The sequence below is a fragment of the Prionailurus viverrinus genome, chromosome C2, assembly GCF_022837055.1.
Source record: "Prionailurus viverrinus isolate Anna chromosome C2, UM_Priviv_1.0, whole genome shotgun sequence".
NCBI classification, from domain to species: Eukaryota; Metazoa; Chordata; class Mammalia; order Carnivora; family Felidae; genus Prionailurus; species Prionailurus viverrinus.
Genome location: NC_062569.1, coordinates 9,381,800 through 9,405,914, shown reverse-complemented (window position 1 = coordinate 9,405,914; position 24,115 = coordinate 9,381,800). Strand labels below are relative to the sequence as shown.

At 41.4% G+C, this 24,115-nt stretch overlaps 1 protein-coding gene across 5 annotated transcripts in view; it reads left to right on the top strand.

Moving 5' to 3' along the window:
- ULK4 (unc-51 like kinase 4) overlaps positions 1 to 24,115 on the top strand; it is a 582,128-nt gene that overhangs the window by 15,378 nt on the left and 542,635 nt on the right. For all 5 annotated transcript variants that reach the window (XM_047874598.1, XM_047874600.1, XM_047874597.1 and 2 more), the window contains exons 6-15: positions 1,788 to 1,889; positions 2,483 to 2,566; positions 4,353 to 4,428; positions 8,487 to 8,579; positions 11,065 to 11,177; positions 11,334 to 11,403; positions 13,543 to 13,639; positions 18,161 to 18,265; positions 21,575 to 21,635; positions 23,191 to 23,372. In XM_047874598.1, the coding sequence (XP_047730554.1) occupies positions 1,788 to 1,889; positions 2,483 to 2,566; positions 4,353 to 4,428; positions 8,487 to 8,579; positions 11,065 to 11,177; positions 11,334 to 11,403; positions 13,543 to 13,639; positions 18,161 to 18,265; positions 21,575 to 21,635; positions 23,191 to 23,372 (983 nt within the window). The remainder of the gene's footprint in view (positions 1 to 1,787; positions 1,890 to 2,482; positions 2,567 to 4,352; positions 4,429 to 8,486; positions 8,580 to 11,064; positions 11,178 to 11,333; positions 11,404 to 13,542; positions 13,640 to 18,160; positions 18,266 to 21,574; positions 21,636 to 23,190; positions 23,373 to 24,115) is intronic.

Genomic DNA, 24,115 nt, shown 5'->3' with positions numbered 1-24,115 from the left:
AGATGGTTTTTCAACATTGTTGAGTAGCTGATATTCTGCAATTAGGGAAGATTTTTAGGGTGAATTCTTGGGCGGTGATTTTTGCAGTGACATGGGATCTGGGAATCCCGGTGCTTGAGGAGAGATCGTGTGAAGCAGTAATTCTTTCATAATGTTCTCTATGTAAATCTGTCGTCGAACTTAACATGTTAATCATTTTTCTACATTGTCTTTTTACATTCACTTATGAAGGTAGGGACTTCGTATTCATTTGTTCATTAGTACATCCATTGATTCGTGTGAAATACAATGCATAAATCAACAAAAATTTAGGCGTGTTCTAGATACTGGAAATATGAATGCGAACAAAGGTAAAAGTCCCTGGCCTAACTGAACTTGTATTTCTAGGTGAGGAAGAGAGACAGATGTTCATAGTTAACACATATCAATGATGGACCGGTTAAGTGTTGGGTGGGGTGCTTGGGCACATTGGGGGTCTTGCTTAGATTTGCTTTCTCAGGATCTGGCAAAAGTAAAGGCAAATAGGTCTTCTGTACGTGTTTGGTGAATGAGATGAATGTATGCATGGGATGTGATTGTCTAGCCAAAATGTCACATAGGAGAACTTTAAAACCTGAGGACACATGAGGCTGCTGCTGTGGCTGCAGTGGGCCCTTGAGATAGTATTTGCTGGAAGGCTTACCTCAGTAGAATTTTATATTCCAGATGGTTGATGATTGCTCGCTTCATGGAAAGAACATTCTCACTGGAAGATGGGAGGGTTTTAGGTAGAGTTTTGGTGGGTGTTCTGCAAGTGGCCCGCTGTGTGACTTGGGGGATGTTAGGGAACCCTCTAAGCTTTTGATTTCTCTCATCAGTAAATAAGGGAACTTGCTAGCTCGAGAATTTGCTACCTATTTTACTTTTCACATTTTATTTGGCGGGGGGGGGGCGGGCGGGGAGAGAGAGAGAGAGAGAGAGAGAGAGAGAGAATGAATATCCCAATCAGGGTCCTCGCTGTCAGTGCAGAGCCTGAAGTGGGGCTTGAACTCACGAACCGCGAGATCTTAACCGGAGCCGAAATCAAGAGTCGGACGCTCAACCGACTGAGCCACCCAGTGCCCTAAGAATCTGCAATTTCCATGTTCTACTAAACTTAGGGTAAAGTGTATGTGGCACACCTTAGTGCTAATCATGAAATATTTCTTGTTCTTTTGGATCCATGGTAGGATTGTATCTTCTCCCTGCCAAAGCTAAGGAAATGTGAGCAGGAGTGATGTGAGTTACTTGGAGGTGGGAGTTTTCAGAGCCCGTGTGCAGTGTGCATTCTTTCCCTGTCTTGGTGATGGAGGAGGCATGTCTTGAGATGCAGCCTGTCTCAGCCTGGCTCTTTGACTGTGAGGGTCTGAGTCCAGGGGCTGACCCGTGGTTGACATGTAGTTTGAGTAATAAACATTTGTTGGTAAGCCAGTGGGAATTTGGGATGTTAATGCTGTATAACCCTATTCTAGTCAAAATATTATAATCAGAGGTTCTTTTGATTAAGTTGTTAACTTAAAAGAACATACAGAATTGTGCCACACCTCTAACTCAAGTGGACTTCCCAAACCTGTTTGTATTCTTACGTATCCTTGTAAATGAAACCTTAAAATCAGAAAACTTTAAAAAAGGTGAAATGTACATGAAGGTGTGTTTTCTTCCTGTTTTTTTTTTTTTTTTTTTTTTTTTGCCTTACCAGGTATTTTGTAGGCAGGTTTGTTTTTGGGATTGTTAAAAATGCCTAACAAAGTTGTTCTTTATACTTTCAGGATCTCTTACATATAAAGCACCTGAAATTTTAAGGGGTACTGACTTCTCCATCACCAGTGACCTCTGGTCTTTGGGCTGTCTGCTTTATGAAATGTTTTCAGGTGATTACTTTCTGGTACAGTTTAAATCAGAGCTGGGCACACACAAAAAGATTAAATCTGTAGTTTGTGAGTATTTATCCTGGAAGACATGAAAACTAGCTTTTCTAAATTTTTATATATACTGGTTTTGGCTTGCTTCCCTCTGTATTCCTCCTGTATGCTTGGTGTCTAGGCATATGCCTAGAACCTTTGGTATCTATGTCAAGGAACTGTTGACATACAGGTATTTTTCATGATAATCATTTGGAATGTTAACATGTGCCTACTTATTAAAAACTGTGATTATTAGTAGAAATTCTTGTACCTGTGCCTGTGAATTATTCATATGTGTCCGTTGGGCCATACAGCCCTTAGATAATGGTCCACACATAATTAGCATCTTCGTTAGGATATGTTTTGAATTACAGAAATAGGAAAATATACAGACAGTGTGCCTCGTCTGTACCAGGCGTTCAATAAGTAGTTATTGCTATATATATTTTTTTCCTGTAAGTTGTGTAGTCCTAAACTATCTATAGTTGAGATTTATTTAGAATTATAGGTTGGTAATAGCAAGCTATTGTTTAATTTTACAATTTTTCATGTAATTTCAGGAAGACCTCCATTCTTCTCAGAAAGTTTTCCAGAATTAATTGAAAAGATTTTTTATGCAGATCCTTTGCCACCTGTTCCAAAAGGTAGGATTTTTGGGCACCTGGGTGGCCCAATTGGTTAAGCGTCCAACTTTGGCTCAGATCATGACCTTATGGTTCGTCGGTTTGAGCCCCACATTGGACTCTGTGCTGACAGCTCAGAGTCTGGAGCCTGCTTTGAATTCTTTGTCTCCCTCTCTCTCTGCCTCTTCCCTGCTTGTGTGCATGCTCTCTCAAAAATAAACGTTTAAAAAAACAAACCAAAACATAGGGTTTTTTTTTTTATTATAAATGCAGTTAGTTTACGTCTGACACTATAAATGTACACTGTTACCCAAAGTCTGTTTTTGATTCCTAACCCCCAAATTTACATTTTATAAATAGTCCCAAGTTGATATTTTTAGAAATGTTAGCATTCCCTTTGCCTTCTTAAGATAATGGAAAAAAAGCACTAATAGATTCCTTCATTTAATTATTTTGTGCTCCTATATCAACAGAAGTCTGGTATAAAGATTTTAAAAACTCAAACTTTTGCGTTTCTTGTGAATGTACTATTTACTTACTTTGTACTCATGTTCCTTGTATTTATTTCTGTTTAGTGTTCGAATAGGGATAAGTCAGGCATTTGTCAGCTCTTTCCTCGATGAATCAGGATGCCCCTGACAAGTTTTTAAAGACTTTAAACTAGATATAGTTGTAGTGTCTTAAAATGATTGGAACTTTAATGAAATGGATTTTGATATAACAATCTGCCACTAACAATTTTGAGGCAAGACAAAGAAAAAAAACCAAAAGGCCCAAACATAGCATAGGAAAACACTTTAGTATATACCACAAGAAAAGTGAATCTTAAGACACACAAATGAAAACAGAACTTGATGAGGAAAACTTTTTAGAACTAATTAATGGAAAAACTGGGAATACAGAATTCTTTCAAGATTTCAAGGGTCATCCTAAATGAAAAAGCCAAAACGTTACTTTGAAAATAGTCTATACTTCTTATAACAAAACAAAACTGCTTACTTTTTCTTTAACTTAAGAATGGTTGATTTCTACAAAATCTATTACCTGTAATGATACTTTGGATTATCGTTTTTTTTTTTTTTGAATACTAGAAGTATTGTTTTGTCATTTAAAGATTTTTAGGCAGGGAGCAGAAATCTGAAAATAGAGGTGTCAAAGATCTGGTCAGGGTACGTCTGGTGGCCCACACTTAATTAGGGATCTTCATCAGACTGTGGCCATCGTGCCCAATAGTGCCCTCTGTTGGATGTCTTTGTCCACTGTCTTCGGGGCCACTTGTATCCACAGACTGATAATTTGTGGTATATTCTAATTGAAAAAGAACTAACATTTACAGACTGTTGGAATTGGACAGTGTCATAATATTGTGACATTATTTTCCTGTTAAAAATCTTTAAAAGAGAGAGGGGGAGAAAAGAGGGATTGCAAGTATTCTTATCACCGTACATTATAAAGCCAAGCTGGTCAAATTAAGAATGCCTCAGAAAATGAGGCATAATTAAAAGTTGAGACAAGGATGTGAATTTGCCAGCCTGGTGATCCTGGCCAGGCTTATTCAGTAAAGAGAAAGTGTAGAGGTTAGTCCAAATTTAGTTTTTGAGATTCATGTTTTTTATGGTCTAGGAAAAAAATGTTTTTTATTTTTATGCCCATTCCTCACCCCCATTAAATGGAGGATATAATTGTTAATGGATTCAGTGTTCTCTTAAATGTGTGCTCAAATACTATCACTCTAAAGTTTATGCACGGCTTATATTCATGTACTTACCACTTTCTTTTTTCTTTTTGGGGATCAATTTGTGTATAGATTCTTCTCTTCCTAAAGCTTCTTCAGATTTTATTAATTTGCTTGATGGTTTACTTCAAAAAGATCCTCAGAAAAGGTATGTATGGATAGTATTTTGATATGAATGAGGAGAAGAATCTTTTTCTCCTTTCACGTACTTCTAAAATAGTACTGTTCTTAATATACACAGAACTTTTAAAATTATCTCTTTAAAAATATGAATTTACATTAAGAGTGTTTTCTATTTGCAGGTTTTAAGTTCTTATTTTAGGGGTGCCTGGGTGGCTTAGTCGGTTGAGTGTCCAACTATTTATTTCGGCTTGGGTCATGATCCTGGGGTTATGGGATTAGCCCTGTGTCAAGCTCTGTGCTGAGCGTGGATCCTGTTTGAATTCCCCCTTTCTCCCTCCCTCCCACCCCCTCCCCGCCCACTTGTGCCCTTGCTCTGTCTGAAAAAAAAAAATTTAGGGGCCTCTGGGTGTCTCAGTTGGTTAAGCGTCTGACTTCGGCTCAGGTCACGATCTCGCACTTCGTGGGTTCGAGCCCCATGTTGGGCTCTGTGCTGACAGCTCAGAGCCTGGAGCCTGCTTCGGATTCTGTGTCTCCTTCTCTCTCTGCCCCTCCCTTGCTTGTGTTCTCTCTCTCTCTCAAAAATAAATAAACATTAAAAAATTAAAAAAAAATTAATTGCAGTTAGTTAACAGGTAATGTTAAGTGTACAGGAGAGTGATTCAACACTTCCGTACGTCACCTGGTGCTCATCACGACAGGTGCCATCCTCAATCCCCATCGCCTAGTTAACCGAGCTCTCCTCTCCTAACCATCAGTGTGTGTTCTGTAGTTAAGAACCTGGTTTGTCTCTCAATCTCTGTTTGCAGGGATTTTTAATCATGAGGAAGGTTTACAGTCCATTTCTCCTTTAATGTATTAAACAGTTGCCTAATTGGTTGACAGATTTTCTTGTAACTTCTTAAGTCCAAGAAGGGCGTTGTTTTCCATTGCGGATTTCAGGCTAAGTCTGTCTGACCCTGGTGAACTAGGGATGATACTGTCAAGATATAGTTACTCTAATAACTGCTGAGTGGTATTTTAATATGATGTGTTTTTATGATAATCCTGTCACAATGAGAGTGCCGAGTGAGAGGCCAATAGGCACAGCTTGAATTTTCTGGGTTGCAGTAATGGCAGCCAATGAGAAGCCACTGTGGCATGGGATTGTAGAAGGCAGGCGAGGAGTCCGGAGCGGGTCTCCCTGGGTTAGCAGACAAGAACAATTGGTTTCTAGCTCAGATTGTCACTAGGTATCTGGGGCGTAGGGGTGGTTTAGGCAAGTGTTTGGGGTCTCTGCGTAACATGAAGAGTAAATTTATTTTTTTATTTTTATTTTAAAAAAAATTTTTTTTTTTCAACGTTTATTTATTTTTTTTTGGGACAGAGAGAGACAGAGCATGAACGGGGAGGGGCAGAGAGAGAGGGAGACACAGAATCGGAAACAGGCTCCAGGCTCCGAGCCATCCGCCCAGAGCCCGACGACGCGGGGCTCGAACTCACGGACTGTGAGATCGTGACCTGGCTGAAGTCGGACGCTTAACCGACTGCGCCACCCAGGCGCCCCGAAGAGTAAATTTAATGTAACATAGGAAATCACCCATTCTCCAGCTTCGCTAAATACAGAAAAAAAGTGCAGAAGGAATTGCTAATTCCCCTTGTGCTTACAGTGGAATACTCTCAGGATTAGCGTTATTTTGCTCTAGTCTTCAGATGCCTTTTGATAGGGTACACATCTACTTGATTTAGGATGGGTATCCACATGTCCACATATTTATATCCCTATATTGTATATGCTTGTTTGCATAAATGATACTGCTCTATAACCTAGTTCTGTCCACGTCTGTCCCTTTTATTTACTTTTTGACAGCGAGAGAGAGCACACAAGCACAAACAGGGGAGGGGCAGAAAGAGGAGAGAGAATCCCAGGCAGGCTCAGTGGTGTCAGTGCAGAGCCCGTCGTGGGGCTCAAACTCAAGAACCATGAGATCATGACCTGAGCCCAAATCAAGAGTCAGAAGGTTAGCCGACTGAGTGATTGAGCCACCCAGGCACCCTGAGAGTACTTCCTTTTGGTTTTTATTTTTTTTTAAATGTATGTTTTTTTTTGTGAGCGAGTGAGCAGGGGGAGGGGTAGAGAGAGAGACGGGGAGAGAGAGAGAATCTCAAGCAGGCTCCACATTGTCAGTACAGAGCCTGATGAGGGGCTCGAACTCACAAACTCTGAGATCATGACCTGAGCTGAAATCAAGAGTGGGATGCTTAACTGACTGAGCCACCCAGGCGCCCCTAGAGTACTTCTTGACTCGGAATATCACGTGCACCGGTACAGTAAATACCCTTCTGTGTATTTGTTATTGTTCCTTTGGGCAGTCACCTCCTTGGAGTTTTCTGACAGTGGGGTTGGTGGCCAGAGGCTTAGAACAGGAAACAATTTGGTGCATTTGTTACCTGCTTGAAATGTGTGCTGGCGTAGCACCTCCAGAGAGCCCCTTCCCTCCCAGTAGACTTTGTTGACCTTCTACGTTTTTGCTAAGCTGACAAAAAAGAAATTTTGCTTCATTGGCAATTTTTATTTCTCTGTTCGTGTTTTTTAGGAGCCCTTTGTAAAAAAAGGATATTGTATGTGATTACAGATACCTTCTGTTTCAATTTTGATCGAAGTAATTTTTATTTCTTTATTTAAAAAAATTTTTTTTAATGTTTTTTATTTATTTTTGAGACAGAAACAGAGCATGAGCGGGGGAGGGGCAGAGAGAGAGGGAGACACAGAATCCGAAGCAGGCTCCAGGCTCTGAGCTGTCAGCACAGAGCCCGACGCGGGGCTCAAACTCACGGACCGCGAGATCATGACCTGAGCCGAAGTCGGACGCCCAACCGACTGAGCCACCCAGGCACCCCAAAGTAATTTTTATTTCAATAGGCATTTTGAATAGTCCAGTTTTCTTTATTTTGAAATTTTAGACAGGTTTAGCCATTCTGAATCTGATGATTATAACTAGAAGCATACTCTATTAATAGTAAAAATTAATGCTTTGCAAGTGAGTCTGGCTTTTAGGTACAGCCTAAAGTTTTTAAAAAATTTTTATTTTAGAGAGAGTGCACTGCACCAGTGGGGGGAAAGGGCAGAGGCTGGGGGTGGCGAGTGGGCAGAGAAGGAGAATCCGAAGCAGGTTCCATGCTCCTTGTGGATCCTGACGTGGAACCAGACGTGGGACCTGATCCCATGACCCTGGGATAGTGACCTGAGCTGATATCAGGAGTCCGATGCCCAAGTGACTGCACCACCCGGGCACCCCAGCCGGCGTCAGGTCATTTTAACGTGGGCAAAGTAGCTGGATAACATTTGACTCCTACACAGACGCGTGACTGTGTAAAATCGTGAGGTTGATTTTCTTGTTTATTTCTGAATGAAATTCTAAAAGTGAAGTCCCAAAAATGAAAGTCATGAAACAGGTAGGGTAGGTAGAATAAAGGATGATAGAATTATAGATTGATAATGTCTGTTATATTTCCTTAAAAATGTTAAGCTAATGGGGCACCTAGGTGGCTCACGTGGTTGAGCGTCTGACTTGGTCGTGACTTGGGCGCGGGTTGTGACCTCAGGGTTTGAGTTTGAGCCCTGCATCGGGCTTGCTGTTGTCAGTGCAGAAGCCCTCTTTGGATCTTCTGTTCCTCTGTCTGTCTTTCTCTCTCTGTCTCCCTCCTCTGATCACACTCTCACTCGGGGTGGGGGGGGGGGAGGAACAGTAACTATAATTTAAAAAATGGTAAATAAAATTTTAAGGTAATTATAGGCTCCTTTCATAGACTCTTTTGAGAACCCAAAATGTTTTCATCAGGCTCCATGCAATATGAACCAATACTGAGTTTTTAGACTCTTTCATTCTGTACCATTTAAGACTTCAGAATTATATTATTTTTTGTGTGTTGCTAAGAGATTAATTGTATACTAAAATGCAAGTAAAGTATGAAAGAATTGCGGAGGTACATTTGAATGGAGAAATTTATAAACTATAAAATCTGATATATGTAATTGGGACATGACTTGGGAACTATGCATGGTAAATCATGTGAAAAGAATTTTAACATTTATGTTTTGTCTAGATTAACTTGGGCAGGCCTATTGCAGCATTCATTTTGGAAGGATGCTTTCGCTAGGAGAGATCATGAATCGAGCACTGAGGATTCCATCGTCAGGTAGTGTATAAGCTTACCTTTGTGTGGGGGGGACGTGGTTATCAGGTGACCATACTGATTACTGTTCTAATAATGCAGTGTCAATGACGTAAATTTGTCTGTTTTCATACTAGGAGAAAATCAAGCATTTGTTCAAGTGTGCTTGAAGAGTTTAGTCATGACCTTACGTGTTCGCGATTTTGCTCATTTTTCCGATCAGTTGTTTCTTCTCCAGTCAGTGATTGAGTATGGTGGTCATTAGTTCTGTTCATCAACTATAACTCACTTCCCACCTTGCAAGCACATGGTGGGATCTCCTTCCCCCCCCCCCCCTTGAGTCAGGCATGGTCACGTGACTTGCTTTCGTTAATGAAATGGGAACAGAAGTGATGTGTGTTCGTTCCGCATAGACGCTTGAAGAGCCAGTATGAGATTGGCCACACTGCTTCCTCCTCATGAGGTAATTGGGAAGACAGTGTCCAAATGGAGTTGCTGTCGGGCTGGGTCTTTAGTGACTGTGATGGGCATAGCTTCCTTGCCAGCCTTTAGTGGCTGTGTGCATGAGGGAGACAGGACATTCTAAGCCACAAGGATTTGTGGGTTGCAGGCTACCACAGCATAACCTAGCTCCTGTCTCATTCTGACTAATATACCTCGTTTTTATTGTAAAATCTTCTTAGCCCAGGACACTTAAAAAAGGGATGGTATTAAGAATAAGGTGAGGAGTGGTCGAATCAGGGCCCGATAATTGACCGCCCCGCCCCAGTCAGCTTATTCAGTGGTGAATGGTTGTGTGATTCTTGGTTCTCATCTCGGCAAATTCAGTGTGTTGGATAGAGAAGGTCTCTCTTAGATATTCTATTTAAGGTCTCTCTCAAACTTGGGTTTCTCTGGCCCAGTGAGACTCAACCACGCTCCTACCATTGTGTTTCGCTCTGTGGGGACTCATAGAAAGCGGGGCTCTGGTCGTGGTCCTTCAGTGTCTGCAAGGCACAGAAGACCTCTGACCTTGGTGTGTCCTCTTCCTTGTTAATCTCTATGCCTTTGGTTTATTTTCTTATAGCCCTTGCTGGGACTTTTTCAGTAAGGCACTGAATCAGGAGTGATGAAAATGAACCTCTTGGCCTGGTTTCTGCCTTTTTAAATTTTTTTTTTTTTTTCAACGTTTATTTATTTTTGGGACAGAGAGAGACAGAGCATGAACGGGGGAGGGGCAGAGAGAGAGGGAGACACAGAATCGGAAACTGGCTCCAGGCTCGGAGCCATCAGCCCAGAGCCTGACGCGGGGCTCGAACTCCCGGACCGCGAGATCGTGACCTGGCTGAAGTCGGACGCTTAACCGACTGCGCCACCCAGGCGCCCCTCTGCCTTTTGAGATGAAAGCTCTCAGCCTTTCACCATTAAGTACAATGAGTCGGAGGTTCATGTAGCTGCCCTTCTTCAGTTCGAATCTGAATTCGATTTTTGAATTTTGTCAGATGCCTTTTTGTATCGGTTGATAAGATCATGTGGTTTTTCTTCTTTAGACTGTGGTTTTCAAATATTGAGCCAGCCTTGCAGTCCCACAATAAGCCCCACTTAGTCGTGGTGTATTACAGGTTTTGTGTCTTGCTGGGTGTGTTTGGGGCCAAGGGGCAGGAGGACAGCGAGAGAGGAGGAAAAAGAACATGGCAGGGGTTTGCCTCCTGTTCTTTTTTTTTTTTTTTTTTCAACATTTATTTTTTGAGACAGAGAGAGACAGAGCATGAACGGGGAAGGGGCAGAGAGAGGGAGACACAGAATCGGAAGCAGGCTCCAGGTTCTGAGCCATCAGCCCAGAGCCTGACGCGGGTCTCGAACTCGCGGACCGCGAGATCGTCACCTGAGCTGAAGTCGAACGCTCAACCGACTGAGCCACCCAGGCGCCCCAGCCTCCTGTTCTTAAGATCATAACTGTCTGGCTACAGAAGATGCCCCTCTGTGAGTTAGAGCCACTGGCCAGGAGCTGCTGCTGTTCCCAGCTAGCTGCTGCAGGGTTACCTGGTAGCAGGGACAGAATAAAATGGAAAAAGGAAAAAAAAAAAAAAAAAATTAAACCATGGCATTTCCTCTGTCCTGACCTATAAGGGGTCCCCTTTCCTGTTTCTTAGAACAGAAATAGAAGGCTTCTCTTAGAGGCTCCTTTTGTCTGTACTCAGTGCCTTGGAGTCGAGGCCAGGCAATACTGGAAGGGGAAAAATAAGAGGGAAGTTCACTGCCAGGTTACTGGTACTTATAAACTTAGGGACTCTGGTTTACTTGCCCGATCTGCCACTTATTTCTCACTGGTAAGATTTATAGACAGTACAAAACCTTGCATATAGTAAGTGCTCACTTTAGCTACTCAGTGACCATGCTTCTCTAACTCCATGGCTTTGCCAGATGGTACGTGTAATTTCATGAACTTTTCCAACCTCTTATTCTACACAGAATACTATAGAAAGCTCAAAAATAAGTTTGATTGTGTTGGCTTTCTCCTGTTGAGCAGCGGAAAAATGATGGAGCATTCTGGGACCCAGGATTCCAAGGAGGTTTTGAAGCCAAGTGGACAAGCCAAGGGGGACAAGAGTGGTCAGCGACTGAGTCACTCTTTCAGACTAGGTGAGCTTTCCCTGGAGCACGTTCTTGCCACCGAGGATGCCGTTTCTGAGAAATTCTGGTTTTTGCTACCATTCTCTTTAAATTTCTGCTTGCATCATGCCCTGCTCGTGGTATTTTTGGTTCTTTACACGTAATGTTTTTTCTGTCCTGCCACAGAAAATCCAGCTGAGTTGCGGCCTAAAAGTACCGTTGGGGGTCAACCGAACGAGTCCATGTTTCTTCTGAGGTATGTAAGATGACAGCAGTAAGGAATCCCTGCGTGATGGCAGTCAGGTCTTCTTAAAGCATCTGTTGTCCTGCCGGCCAACCGTGTTCCCCAGAGATAAAGCGTAGGGATGTGAATGCCGAATTCCGTATCAGTCTGCTTTTGAAGTTCGTGTTAAGTGCTGGCCAATGGAATGTTGATGTGGCTGTGCATTTTTAAACGTGTTTAACCAAACCAGGGGTGCCTGGGTGGCTCAATTGGTTAAGCATCTGACTTAGGCTCAGGTCATGATCTCAGAGTTCGTGGGTTCGAGCCTCGCGTCGGGCTCTGTGCTGACAGCTCAGGGCCTGGAGCCTGCTTGGGATTCTGTGTCTCCCTCTCTCTCTGTTCCTCTGCCGGCTCGTGCTTTGTCTGTCTCTCAAAAATAATAAACGTTAAAAAAAAATTTAAAAAAGGTTTTAACCAAACCACCTGTCTTTCCTATTTATAAGGGTTAAAACCTCCTCATTTTTACTTGCCCTTCAAATAGAATTAAATGTGAAATTTCAGCAGTCAAGCTTCTTTATTGAATACTTTGAGGAAAGAACGGGTTGTGTTTTTGTTAAATTTTTTTATATAAAAAATTTTTAGAAAAATGTTTATTTTCGAGAGACAGAAGAGGGGGAGCAGAGGATCTGAAGCAGTTCTGTGCTGACAGCAGAGAGCCCGATGTGGGGCTCAAACTCACAAACCATGAGATCGTGACCTAAGCTGAAGTTGGATGCTTAATCGATTGAGCCACCCAGGCATGCCATGTTAAATGTTGTTTTATGTGGAGACTTAAATAACGTTTTTTAATACTGTAATCATTGAAGTAATTTTAAAGAGAACAGAATGGCATTTTAATATAATTAAGAGCAATGTATTTAAAATTTTAACATGTAAACGTCAAGTGTTGTATTTATAGCTTTGGTCCTATACGTAAATAGTTTTATTTAATGACAAAGGGGTTATAACAATGAACTAAAATTTCCTGACTTGTTTTACCCTATGGAAATATAAAGTATATTGAATTTATCTATATACATTCTAGGCATTAATTCAGTTTTTTAAAAAACTTTGTACAATCTTTGGCATATTTCATGAGTTAAACTTCTTGTTTAACGAATGACTAAAAACAGATGAGTGAAAGACATAAATGTAAAAAATATAAACAAATATAAACATAAAAAAAATATACCCTAATGATCTCAGTGGAAAAATTTCTTAATATGTGAAAAACTCCAAATCAGAGACCCAGGAGGAATGGAGTTACCCACAGAGTATGACCAGCATTCTTTAATTTCATAATGTTTATTTTTGAGAGAAAGAGGGACACATGCAGAGTGTGAGCAGGAGAGGGGCAGAGAGAGGGAGACACAGAATCTGAAGCAGGCTCCAGGCCCTGAGCCATCAGCACAGATCCGGATGCGGGGCTTGAACTTACGAACTGTGAGATCATGACCTGAACTGAAGTCAGATTCTTAACCGACTGAGCCACCCAGGTGCCCCTGACCAGCATTTTTAAGTATAGGAGGAATCATTAAACATAGATACAGATTATAACTTGTTCCTTATCTTAAATAGATACCAAGATGATTTTCCATATCAAACATTTTCTGAAATAGAATTGTAAATATTTTCCATCCTTTGTAGACTGTCTGATCTATATTACTATGTTAATCCTGCTGATATGAGCAGACATTTAAAAAATAAAATCAAGAGTGTCTGAGTAGCTTAGTCAGTTGGGCATCTGACTCTTCATCTCAGCTCCGGTCTTGATCTTGGGGTCGTGAGTTCAGGCCCTGCATTGGGCTCTGTGCTGGGCATGGGGCCTACTTAAAAAAAAAAAAAAAAAAAAAAAAAAAAAAAAAAAAAAAAAAAATGCTTTAAGGTTTCTGGTTAAAATAGAAAATACTGTATATAGCATAGGTGCTATAAATAAATAATAAATTAGCCAGGGAACTAGAAATATTTGCAAAAAAGGTGTTGTATAAATAGAAATTAGAGTTTAAATTTATGAGATCACCCAGAATCTTGACATTCTACCATTTTATCGTGAGATGTGTTTTTTCCCAGATAATAGTAAACAGGATAGAGTTTCTGCACTCTGAATAATGTTGACCGGTATGTATTTTCCAGTTCTCGCCCGACTCCGAGAACTAGCAGTGCGGTCGGACTAAGTCCTGGTGAGGATAGGACTCAACATTCACCACAGAAGGCTTCTCCTTTGACCAAGGTGAGCAGGGATGGAATCTTTCTTCCCTTTTCCTTTCTTGCTTTTCTTTCCTTCTTTCTTAGCATAAGGTATGGAGACTCAGAAGAATGGTTCCAAGTTGATGTCCAAACTATGATCGTAATGACAAAATTTGCAATTAAGTCACCTTCTTTATCACTCTTTTTCTGGTAAGTACTCCTACGAAGCATTGTTTCATAGTTATTTTTTTGGTAACAGCCTCAGTAACATCTGATCGACATCCCATTTAATTCACCACTTAGAGTGTATGGGTCGGGGGCTTTGTGCATATTCCCAGGCACGTAGCCACCACCACAGTCATTCTGAGAACACTCGCCTCCCACAGGGAAATGCCATCCCTATTCGCAGTCACTCCCGTCCCCTCCATTTCCCTTCCCTCTCACCCTAGGCAGCCGCTAATCTTGCTCTCTTGATAAATTTGTCTCTTCTGGACGTGGCAAATGAATGAAATAACACAATAGGTCCTTTTTTGTGACTGGCTTTTTTCACATAACGCAGTATATCAGTCCTGTGTTCCTTTTTATTGCCAAATAATTGGTTGTATGTACCACACTTTTCCATTCATCAGTTGGTGGACATTTGGGTTGTGTTTCCACCTTTTGGCTGTCGTGAACAATGCTGCTGTGAATGTTTGCGTACAGCTTTTTGAGCGGGCCTGCGTTGAATTTCGCCTTATCCCTGCAGGAGTGTAATTGTGGCATCGTGTGCGAACTCTGTTAAACCTTCCAGAGAACTGCCAGACTGGTTTTCAAGGCAGCTGGGCCGTTTTACAGTCTCACTGGCGGCGTGTGAGGCTTGCGGTTTTTACCCATCTCTAACGAAACTAGTTACTGTCTTTTTTCCTAATTGTGGTAAAATACATGTTGCATAGAACTTACCATTTAACTGATTTTTAGTTGTACAGTTCTGTGATGTTAAGTACATTCCCATTTTTGTGCCACCGTCCTCACTCTCCGTCTCCAGAACTGCTTCATCACCCCACATTGAGACGCTGCGCCCACTGAACAATGGCTCCCCACCTCCTTTCCTCCCAGCCGGGGCAGCCGCTGTTCTACTTCCTGCCTCTGTGCCCGGTAATCTCCTGTAAGTGGAACCGTACAAAATCAGCCCTTTTGTGTCTGGCCTGTTGCACTTAGCATGATGTGTTCAAGGTCTACCGTGTGTCAGAATTCCGTTCCCTTTTCAGGCTGAATAATACTTCGTTGTGTGTAGGTACCGCATTGTGTTTATCCACGCACCCATCTTTGGCCACTCGGGTTGCTTCAGCCTTTGGGCCATTGTGGATAATGCTGCATTATAGCCAGACGAGGAGGTGTGAAATTATACCTAGGTTCGATTTGCATTTCTGATGGCTGATTTTATTGAGCATCTTTTCATGTGCTTATGGGCCATTTGTATATCTCCTTTGAAAGAATGTCTTTTTTTTTTTTTTTTTTTTACATTTTATTTATTTTTGAGAAACAGAGTGAGACAAAGCGTGAGCGGGGGAGGGGCAGAGAGAGAAGGAGACACAGAATCTGAAGCAGGCTCCAGGCTCTGAGCAAGCAGTCGGCACAGAGCCTGACGCGGGGCTCGAACCCACAAACTGTGAGATCATGACCTGAGCCGAAGTCGGACGCTCAACCGACTGAGCCACCCAGGCGCCCCTGAAAGAATGTCTTTTCAAATCTTTGCTCATTTATTGAGTTGTAAGGAATTCTTTATGTATTCTAGGTATGTGATTTATAAATCTTCCACCCTGTGGATTGTGCTTTTCAATGGTGTCCTTTGAAGCGCGGAAGTGTTTATTTTTATTTATTTATTTTTTGAGAGAGAGAGGGAGAGCAAGAGCATGTACACGTGGGGGAGAGGGGCAGAGGGAGAGAGAGAACTCCAAGCAGGCTCCATAACTCAGCATGGAGGCTGTGGGATGACTTTGGCATCATTACCTGACCTGAAATAAGGGTCGGCTGCTCAACTGACTAAGCCATCCTGGCACCCGAAGCACAGAAGTTCTTAATTTTGATGTAGTTCAAATTATTTTTTGTGTGTGTGTGTTGTTGCTTAGGCTTCTGGTGTCATAATTTAGAAGCCATTGCCTACTCCAAGGTCACAAAAGTTTATGTCTGTGCTTAGCTCTTTAGGTCTTAAATCCATTTGAGTTAATTTTTGTACACGGCATGAGGTAGAGGGTTCAGCTTCATTGTTTTGCGTGTGGATTTCCATTTGTCTCAGCACCATTTGTTGAAAAGACTGTTCTTTCCCAGTTCATTGTCCTGGCATTCTTGTTGACTATCAATTGGCCGTAAAGGTGAGGTTTATTTCTGGACTCTCTGTTCTGTTGATCTCTGCATCGTTCTTCATGCTGGTCGCATAGTAACTAACTGGCTACTCTTGATCACTGTAGCTTTTTAGTAAGTTTTGAAGTTAGGAGGTACGATTCTTCCAATTTTGTCCCTTTTCAAGGTTGTTTTGGCTACTCTGGGTCCCTTGCATTTCCATGTGAATTTTAGGATCCGTTTGTAAGTTATATGTGAGGGAAAATTGTGTAACAGTACAAATGCATTTTATATATTTATTTTTAGAGCGAGAGTGTGAGTAGGGAAGTGGTGGAGGAAGAAGAGGGAGAGAATCCTAAGCAGACCCCATGCTCAGTGCTGAGTCCAACCCAGAGCTTGATCCCACGACCTGGGATCATGACCTGAGCTGTTACCAAGAGTTGGATGCTTAACCAACTGAACCACCCGGGTGCCCCCCAAAATGCATTTTGAAATGTAACAGATGTTGAGTCTCTTCTGGCCATGGTTATTGTAGAGGAGTGCACTTAATCGTTTTATTGAGAATAGTCAAGCAGTAATTGTATAAGTAATATATGAGAGTTTATCTTGTATAATTTTTTAAGTGGTTTTTTTTATTCAATTACAAAATATAATTGTAGAAAACTTGGAAAATGTACAAGAGGACAAAGGAAAACTACTTGTAACTTTATTATCCAGGGTAACCACTGGTTATATTTTGATATCTCTATTTCTGAGTCTATACATACATGTTCATTTTCAAACAAGGGAACATAATTTTATGATTGCAGTGTTTGATCACTTACTTTATTCCTGAGAATTATATTTTATTTTGCTGTTGTGAGTGGGTATTTCATTTTTAGACTCTGTTAACTGTGCTTATGTTTCATTTATATATAGGAAACTAATTTTTATATATACATTTCTAATTGGTCTACCTTACTAATTCTTATATTAATATGTTTTTAGTTCATTCATGTTGACATTTCTTTGAAGTCTTTCTGTCTCAAATGTCCATGCTTTTAAACATTAAATTCTTTGTTTTACCAAGTTCCTCCTTATTCTTCATGTGTTTTTTGATAAGTCTGTTTTCTAAGTTGCAAAGGGGTGGTCTTGTTTCCAAGAACCTAGTTAGCTAATTATTCCTTTAGTCATGCTCTCGCCTCAGTTTTGGAGAATTTCCTCATTTTTCACTTCACTGATTTGTTTTTTTCTGTTTTGTTCTGTTTGTTGGTCAGTGTTTCAGTGGAAGTCCCCCCCCCCCCCCCCCCCGCCCGTGCAAAGAGGTGTTTTTATTAAAGCACGGGGATAGGCGCCATGGGCAGGAAGAGCTGCCTCAGTGGAAGTTGTTAAAGCATAAATCCACTTTTTTTTTTTTTTTTTTTGGTCTGATGTGAAGTCCTCAGGTGGCATCACACTAGGAATGAGAGTTATGTTTAAGTAGAACACAAAGAAAAATCTCAAATATGGTCACTCATTTTCATTATGTGTTAACTCTACTTTAGCTTTTATTATTATTTGAAACATTTTTTTTTTTTTTAATGTTTATATTTGAGAGAGAGAGTGTGAGCATGGGAGGGGCCGCGAGAGACACAGAATCCGAAGCAGGCTCCAGGTTCCAAGCTGTCAGCACAGAGCCCGATGCCGGACTCAACCTCAGGAACCGTGAGGTCATGATCTGAGCCGGACGCTCAACTGACTGAGCCACCCAGGCGCCCCTGCCCACGTTAGCTTTTATAAAGATAGAGGTGTTTAATGCTTAGGTAGAGGGTTAGTATTTGATCTTGAAATTCCTTTACGCTGTAATTTTAGCTTCATACTGAATATTTTGTAAAGCAGAATAAATTGGTGAGTGTCGAGTGGATGAATGATAAAAACCATCCTGGTAATTGAAAAACAAGTTTGCCTCATTGTAGCTGAAACATCAAACTATAGAAGATCTGTTTTCTGGTTCTAACTAACCAGCCTTTGTGGTAAATGTGAACAAATTGGTTACTTTGACCTTTGTTTTTTCCTTCTGTAACCATGAGAATGATGATGCATAGAACTGAGGATTTTTGTGAAGATCAAAGAAGACGGTCTCTGGAAGTGTTTTGAATAGCAACCTGAGGCCCATAGATACAGGTGACCCTTCCAGTGGTGTCTTACTCAGGGTCTTACTAGCCCAGTTCTTAAGAGCTCTGCAGTAAGTCACAGAAACAAAGCCTCATTTTTGTTCTTATTTCAGATTGCAAGTGAACACCTGAGTCAGCAGGACCTGGAATCCCAGATGAGAGAGCTTATCTACACAGACTCTGATCTTGTCATCACCCCAATTATCGACAACCCAAAGGTGGGGAAAGATGCCCTAACAGCTGAGGGCTGAGCTTTATTTAGACTTTATTTAGAGGGCTGAAATCCTGGTGATATCTTCATTCCAGATACTATTGGCTTTCTTTTCTTTGCTGTTCCTCATGTCTCCTTTTATTTCATGTGTGCCACACATCAACACTTCTGACGCCCACCCTGTGTGTGACCCTCTCCTCTTCCTGTGTTACTTGACCCTTCACTGAGTGCTGAATTTCTTCCTCTTCTGCATCGGCTCTGCCTCCCCTCAGTCCATGGGCTTCTAGACCTCAGACCTTAGTCCTCATTTTTTTGTTTCTCTATACATTCTCGAATGAATTTCTCCAACCACTCTAGTCTTGGTTGTGTCAGGAAGGCAGATGTGAGTGAGCACTGCTCCCCCTGCTGGGGTGGGTGGGCAGGTCACAAAGAGACTAGTGGGTGCTCAGGGCTGCAGGCCAGATGGCGGGGAGACACTGGGGGCTTGGGGAGTCATGGTTCACGGTGCACTTCATACCCGGCGTGATTTTTGTTGCTTCACGTCTCTTGGAATATACCTCTGTATCGCCAGGGGATGATGAGTATTCTTAAGAAAAAAAATCAACTTCTCAGTCCCTCTGTATTACCTATTCTATATTTTAATTTTCTTTTTAAAACGTCTTTTTCTGTTTTGATTTATGACCATTTCCCCCCATTTCTTTGGGGAACATTACTGTAGAACAAATGGGTTCTGGGGTGCTTGGGTGGCTCAATTGGTAAATGGCCAACTTCGGCTCAGGTCATGCATGATCTTATGGTTCGTGAGTTCGAGCCCTGTGTCGGGCTCTGTGCTGACAGCTGGGAGTCTGGAACCTGCTTTGGATTCTGTGTTTCCCTCACTCTCTTTCCCTCCCCCACTCGCATTCTCTCTCTCTCTCTCTCTCTCTCTCTCTCTCTCTCTCTCTCTCTCTCAAAAATAAATTAAGAAAGAACAAATGGGTAATTGGATGCATATTTATCTACGAGGTAGACAACATTTAATACAGATTACCCAGCTATTTTTCATAATGGAGCTAATTCTTTTTATGAGTTCAGCTATCTGACAGAGTAACTGTATATCATGCCAGATTTAATGTGAAATGGGTCATTTTCCCAGTGGACCTTCTAAGAACAGTTTGTAATGTGTTTTGACAAGGTTCTGTTTCTTTATTTCTTTTTCTAACCATACTTACTTGTTTTGGGGCAGCCTTAGTCAAAATTTTTTTTTAAACTTCTAATTTTAGATATACAGAAAAGGTTCAAAAATAGAGTTCTCGTGTACTTTTTACCCAACTTTCTCTGATGTTAGCATCTCATGGGACCATAGTATGGTTAGCAAAGCTGGGAACTAACATTGGTACGGTGTTAACTAAATTACCGAATTTATTCGAATTTTACCACTCGTACCCCTGATGTCCTTTTTCTCTTCTAGGCTCTCTTGTTCCACTTTGCTGTTCGGCCTTTTTCTGTTACCTTCTGTCCTTGTCTTTCATGGCCTTGTAATTTCTTAGTTTTTCCTTGGCCTTCGTGGCTTTCATATTTGAAGAGTACTTACCAGGTATTTTGTAGGCTGTCCCTCAACCTGGGTTTTTCCAAGTGTTTCTCATGATTAACATGGAGGAGGTTATGCATTTTTGGCAAGAAAACCACCAGCAAAGCTTTTTAAAATGCTCTATAAAGAGGTTTTGGAGATGTTAGATATAGAAATGACGGTTGAATTTTTAAATTAAAACTGTCGAGGTGAAAGTACCCTGGCTGTTCCAAACTCATGGATCTAACTACTCATTTTTCCAGTTTCTTAAAAAAAAATTGTGTACTTTCCTATTCATGCTGATTACATCTTCCTGGAATAGTGTGTTCTCGAATTCAACCATGAACTTCGTATTCTTTAAAACCTGAGCCCTCCTTCTGGTTCTTCCATAAGCCTTGTCAGCCTAAGTGCTTGCTGCATTCTCTAATGTGTTAGAAAAATTCCTGTGAAATGTTCTGTCTCTAATTACGTCCTGCCCGTTTTGCATTGTTGAATATTTTTTTTTTTTTTTTTTTTTTTTGGTATTTAACATGTTTATCTTCTCAGAGTATCTGCTCTCTGACTGTAGGATCGTGTCTTATATATTTGTATCCCCCTTAGCACTTAGCATAGTGCCTCACCCTTACAGGGACCCAGTAAATATTCGTTGAATGACTAAATTTCTTTCTTTCTTTTTTTTTTTTTTTTAAGTTTATTTATTTTGAGAGAGACCAAGACAGCATGAGCAGGGAGGGGCAGAGAGAGAGGGGGGAGAGAGAGACCTCTAAGCAGGCTGCACACTGTCAGCGCAGAGCTCCACGTGGGGCTTGAACTCAGGAAACCGTGAGATCATGACCTGAGCCAAAACCGAGAGTCGGATGCTTAGCTGACTGAGCCACCCACCCAGGTGCCCCTGAATGACTGAATTTCTACCTAGAGGTTGATGAGCTTAAGAGTAAGCCAAGATAAAGTGCTTCTTTTTCCACAAAACTTTGTTTATTTAAATTTTTTTTTTTTCAACGTTTATTTATTTTTGGGACGGAGAGAGACAGAGCATGAATGGGGGAGGGGCAGAGAGAGAGGGAGACACAGAATTGGAAACAGGCTCTGAGCCATCAGCCCAGAGCCCGACGCGGGGCTCGAACTCACAGACCGCGAGATGGTGACCTGGCTGAAGTCGGACGCTTAACCCGACTGCGCCACCCAGGCGCCCCAAAACTTTGTTTATTTAAAGTAAACTCTGCCCTCGTTGTGGGGCTGGAACTCCTGATCTCAAGATCAAAAGTCTCATGGTCTACTGACTGAGTCAGTCAGGTGCCTCAAAATGATCTTGTTTTTATAAACAAGTGCTTATGGTGTTTTGTGTGTTGGTGTTTGCATATTTAAAAAAAATTTTTTTTTTTTAATGTTTATTTATTTTGGGGACAGAGAGAGACAGAACATGAATGGGGGAGGGGCAGCGAGAGAGGGAGACACAGAATCTGAAACTGGCTCCAGGCTCTGAGCCGTCAGCCCAGAACCCGATGCGGGGCTCGAACTCATGGACCGTGAGATCGTGACCTGAGCTGAAGTCGGACGCTTAACCGACTGAGTCACCCAGGCGCCCCAGTGTTTCCATATTTTAATTAGAAAGGGCACTGTTGAATTCTTTTTCTTTTTGGTGACAGGTTTTGTAGTGTTCTTTTCTGTCTTCCTTGATTTATAACCTGATAATTGGAGTTATGTCAGGAGACCCATATGTCTCAAAAGGCATCTTTAAAAGGTTTTTTTTCTTTTTTCCAACCACAGATAATGAAACAACCACCAATTAAATTTGATCCAAAGATACTGCATCTACCAGCATATTCAGGTAGGATTACAAGGCGCTTGTCAAACACATAGACTCTTGGCAGACAGATATAAATAAGACTTCTAACAGCAAATGGGGTTTTTTTTTGTTTATTTAGAGACTGAGACAGAGCATGTGAACAGGGGAGGGGCAGAGAGAGAGACAGGAGAGAGAGAGAATCCCAAGCAGGCTCCGTACCATCATCGAGAAGCCCAATGTGGGGCTTGAATGCACAAACCGTGAGATCATGACCTGAGCTGAAACCCAAGAGTCAGAGCCACTCAGCGCGCACCACCCCCCCCTGCTTTTTTTAAAGCAAATGGAAGATGTTATTTATTTATGAATAGCTACATTCCTGTTTTCTTGCCAACTGGCTATATTCTTGGGGTAGTGCTGTGTGCATTGCAAACAACCTGTAATCCATTTGTGCCATCCTTTGACCGTGCCCAGCTGAGTCTGGCTGCCCTGCACCCCTGTGGAAGTGAACGTTCCTATAAAGCTGTGCGGGCCCGTCTCTTGCCCTTCCCTCTTGTAGAGCCCATTGGATTTCCAACATTTATGGTATTCTTGTGGGTACAGAGGGTCGGAGACCACAACAAAGAATTGAGACTCTACTCTAGGGGGTTGACAATGGGGTCAGATGGTTTACTTTTGTGGGGAGGGTGTGGGAATGAAGATACTCAAAGAAGATGGGTTCGGTTTCCTTTCACCTAATGGGAAGTCTTATGTGGGATGAGCATCAGAAATTCGTTTACACCTTAAACTTTGATGTATTTTGTATGATAAAATCTATTTTAAGCTGGTAAACTAGATCTAGAAAAACATTCTTCATCATCGCTGGAGTATAATCCAGGATTTCATATCAAATCAAAGTAAATTCAAAATAAAACATTTGAATTTAAATATACAGTGCCAAATAGAGCCAACCTTAGAGGAGTATTATTTCAAAATAATATTCCTTCCCTTTTCCTCTTTACTCTGAGTTATCTTAGGAAATTATTATTACTGCTTATTTTATTCAAAGATGGAAATTAGCCAAAACTGTGGTCATTTTGGATGGCATCTTATTGCCCATTTTTGTTTTCTGTTTGTATATGGCTTGGCCTTGGATCTCCCAGAGGATTTCAACTACTGTATTAACCTGTTACGTTTAACAGTCATTTCATTGGAACTTTTTAACAACTGCACAATTCTTAGCTTTTCCAACATTTTACAGCTAGATTGCTCTATTTATACGAAGGCTATCACTTGCTTTTTTGTAATACAACTTTCTTGAGTATTTTGTTAAAATCTCGGTTGCAGGATGATTCTCCTTTAGGCATCTTTTAAAGGTGGTTTTCCATTCACATAGAGAAAAAGGGTCCATGGGTAGAAAAGGAGAGGAATCTAGAAGAATAAATAAAAGTAGTGTCCTCTTTGGAGGACTTTATGGTTTTGACATTGTAAATTTATGATTGCCTTTGTCCTCAGCTGCTGAAATTCTGCGTTCCGTTTTTTATTTCTCTTGTAGTGTTTTCAGCAATTTTTTTTTTTTTTTTACCTGATACCCACTTTTAATTTGTTCTTTCCTCTCCAGTGGATAAATTAGCATTTCTAAAAGACCAAGATTGGAACGACTTTTTGCAGCAGGTGTGCTCACAGATCGACTCCACTGAGAAGAGCACGGGGGCCTCGCGAGCCAAGCTGAACCTCCTTTGCTATTTGTGTGTCGTGACTGGACACCGGGAGGTGGCCACGCGCCTCCTCCATTCACCTCTGGTGGGTAGTTCAGTTGTGAAGTCTCCTTTTGTGGTCCTGGCAGCCTGCCTTTGGCGTGTAGCTTTCGTGTTTCTATTAAGATTAAAACATCAGTGCTAAAATACTCATTTGATTTAGGTGCAGTGAAAAAAAAAAAAGACTTATCAAGATTATAGGTTTGCCAGAATTTTGTCCAGTCGTTAGATCTGAAAGAAGTTGAGTAGACCGTGATCTTGAACTTTTTCTTTTGTTATACTCTGGCTTGCGTTTTATTTTAACTTGTAATAATTGTAAGATATTTTTCATATCTGAAATCTTAAGACATTAGACCTTGTCATCAGCTGCCAGAATGAGCTGCCCATGTGGAACAAGGCCTGCTTTCCTGGGTTGACCTGGCAAACTCCCGAGATTTCTGATATCACTCTGATAGGAGACCCAGAGTCTCTAAGGCTTTTCTTTCTTTTTCCCCTGCAAATATTTTCTCGGACTGTCTTGGCCATCGGTAAAACCACAGGAATTTGGTAGAGCTTTTGAAGTCTTCCTCAGAAAGGGGTTACAGTGGTCTGGGGCATTTTTCATAGTTAGGTGCTCATTGGGGAACTGGCTTGAAAAAATTTAAATTGTTTGCTTCCAAGATAGTATTGAGGTTACTTGTTTGGTGCTTGGTGTGTGTTTGGGAGCAACGTGGGCGTGGGGGCACGTTTATGGAATGTAATTGGGTAGGAGAAAGTAATGTTCTTAGTGTTTATTTTTGTCTTGTGTGT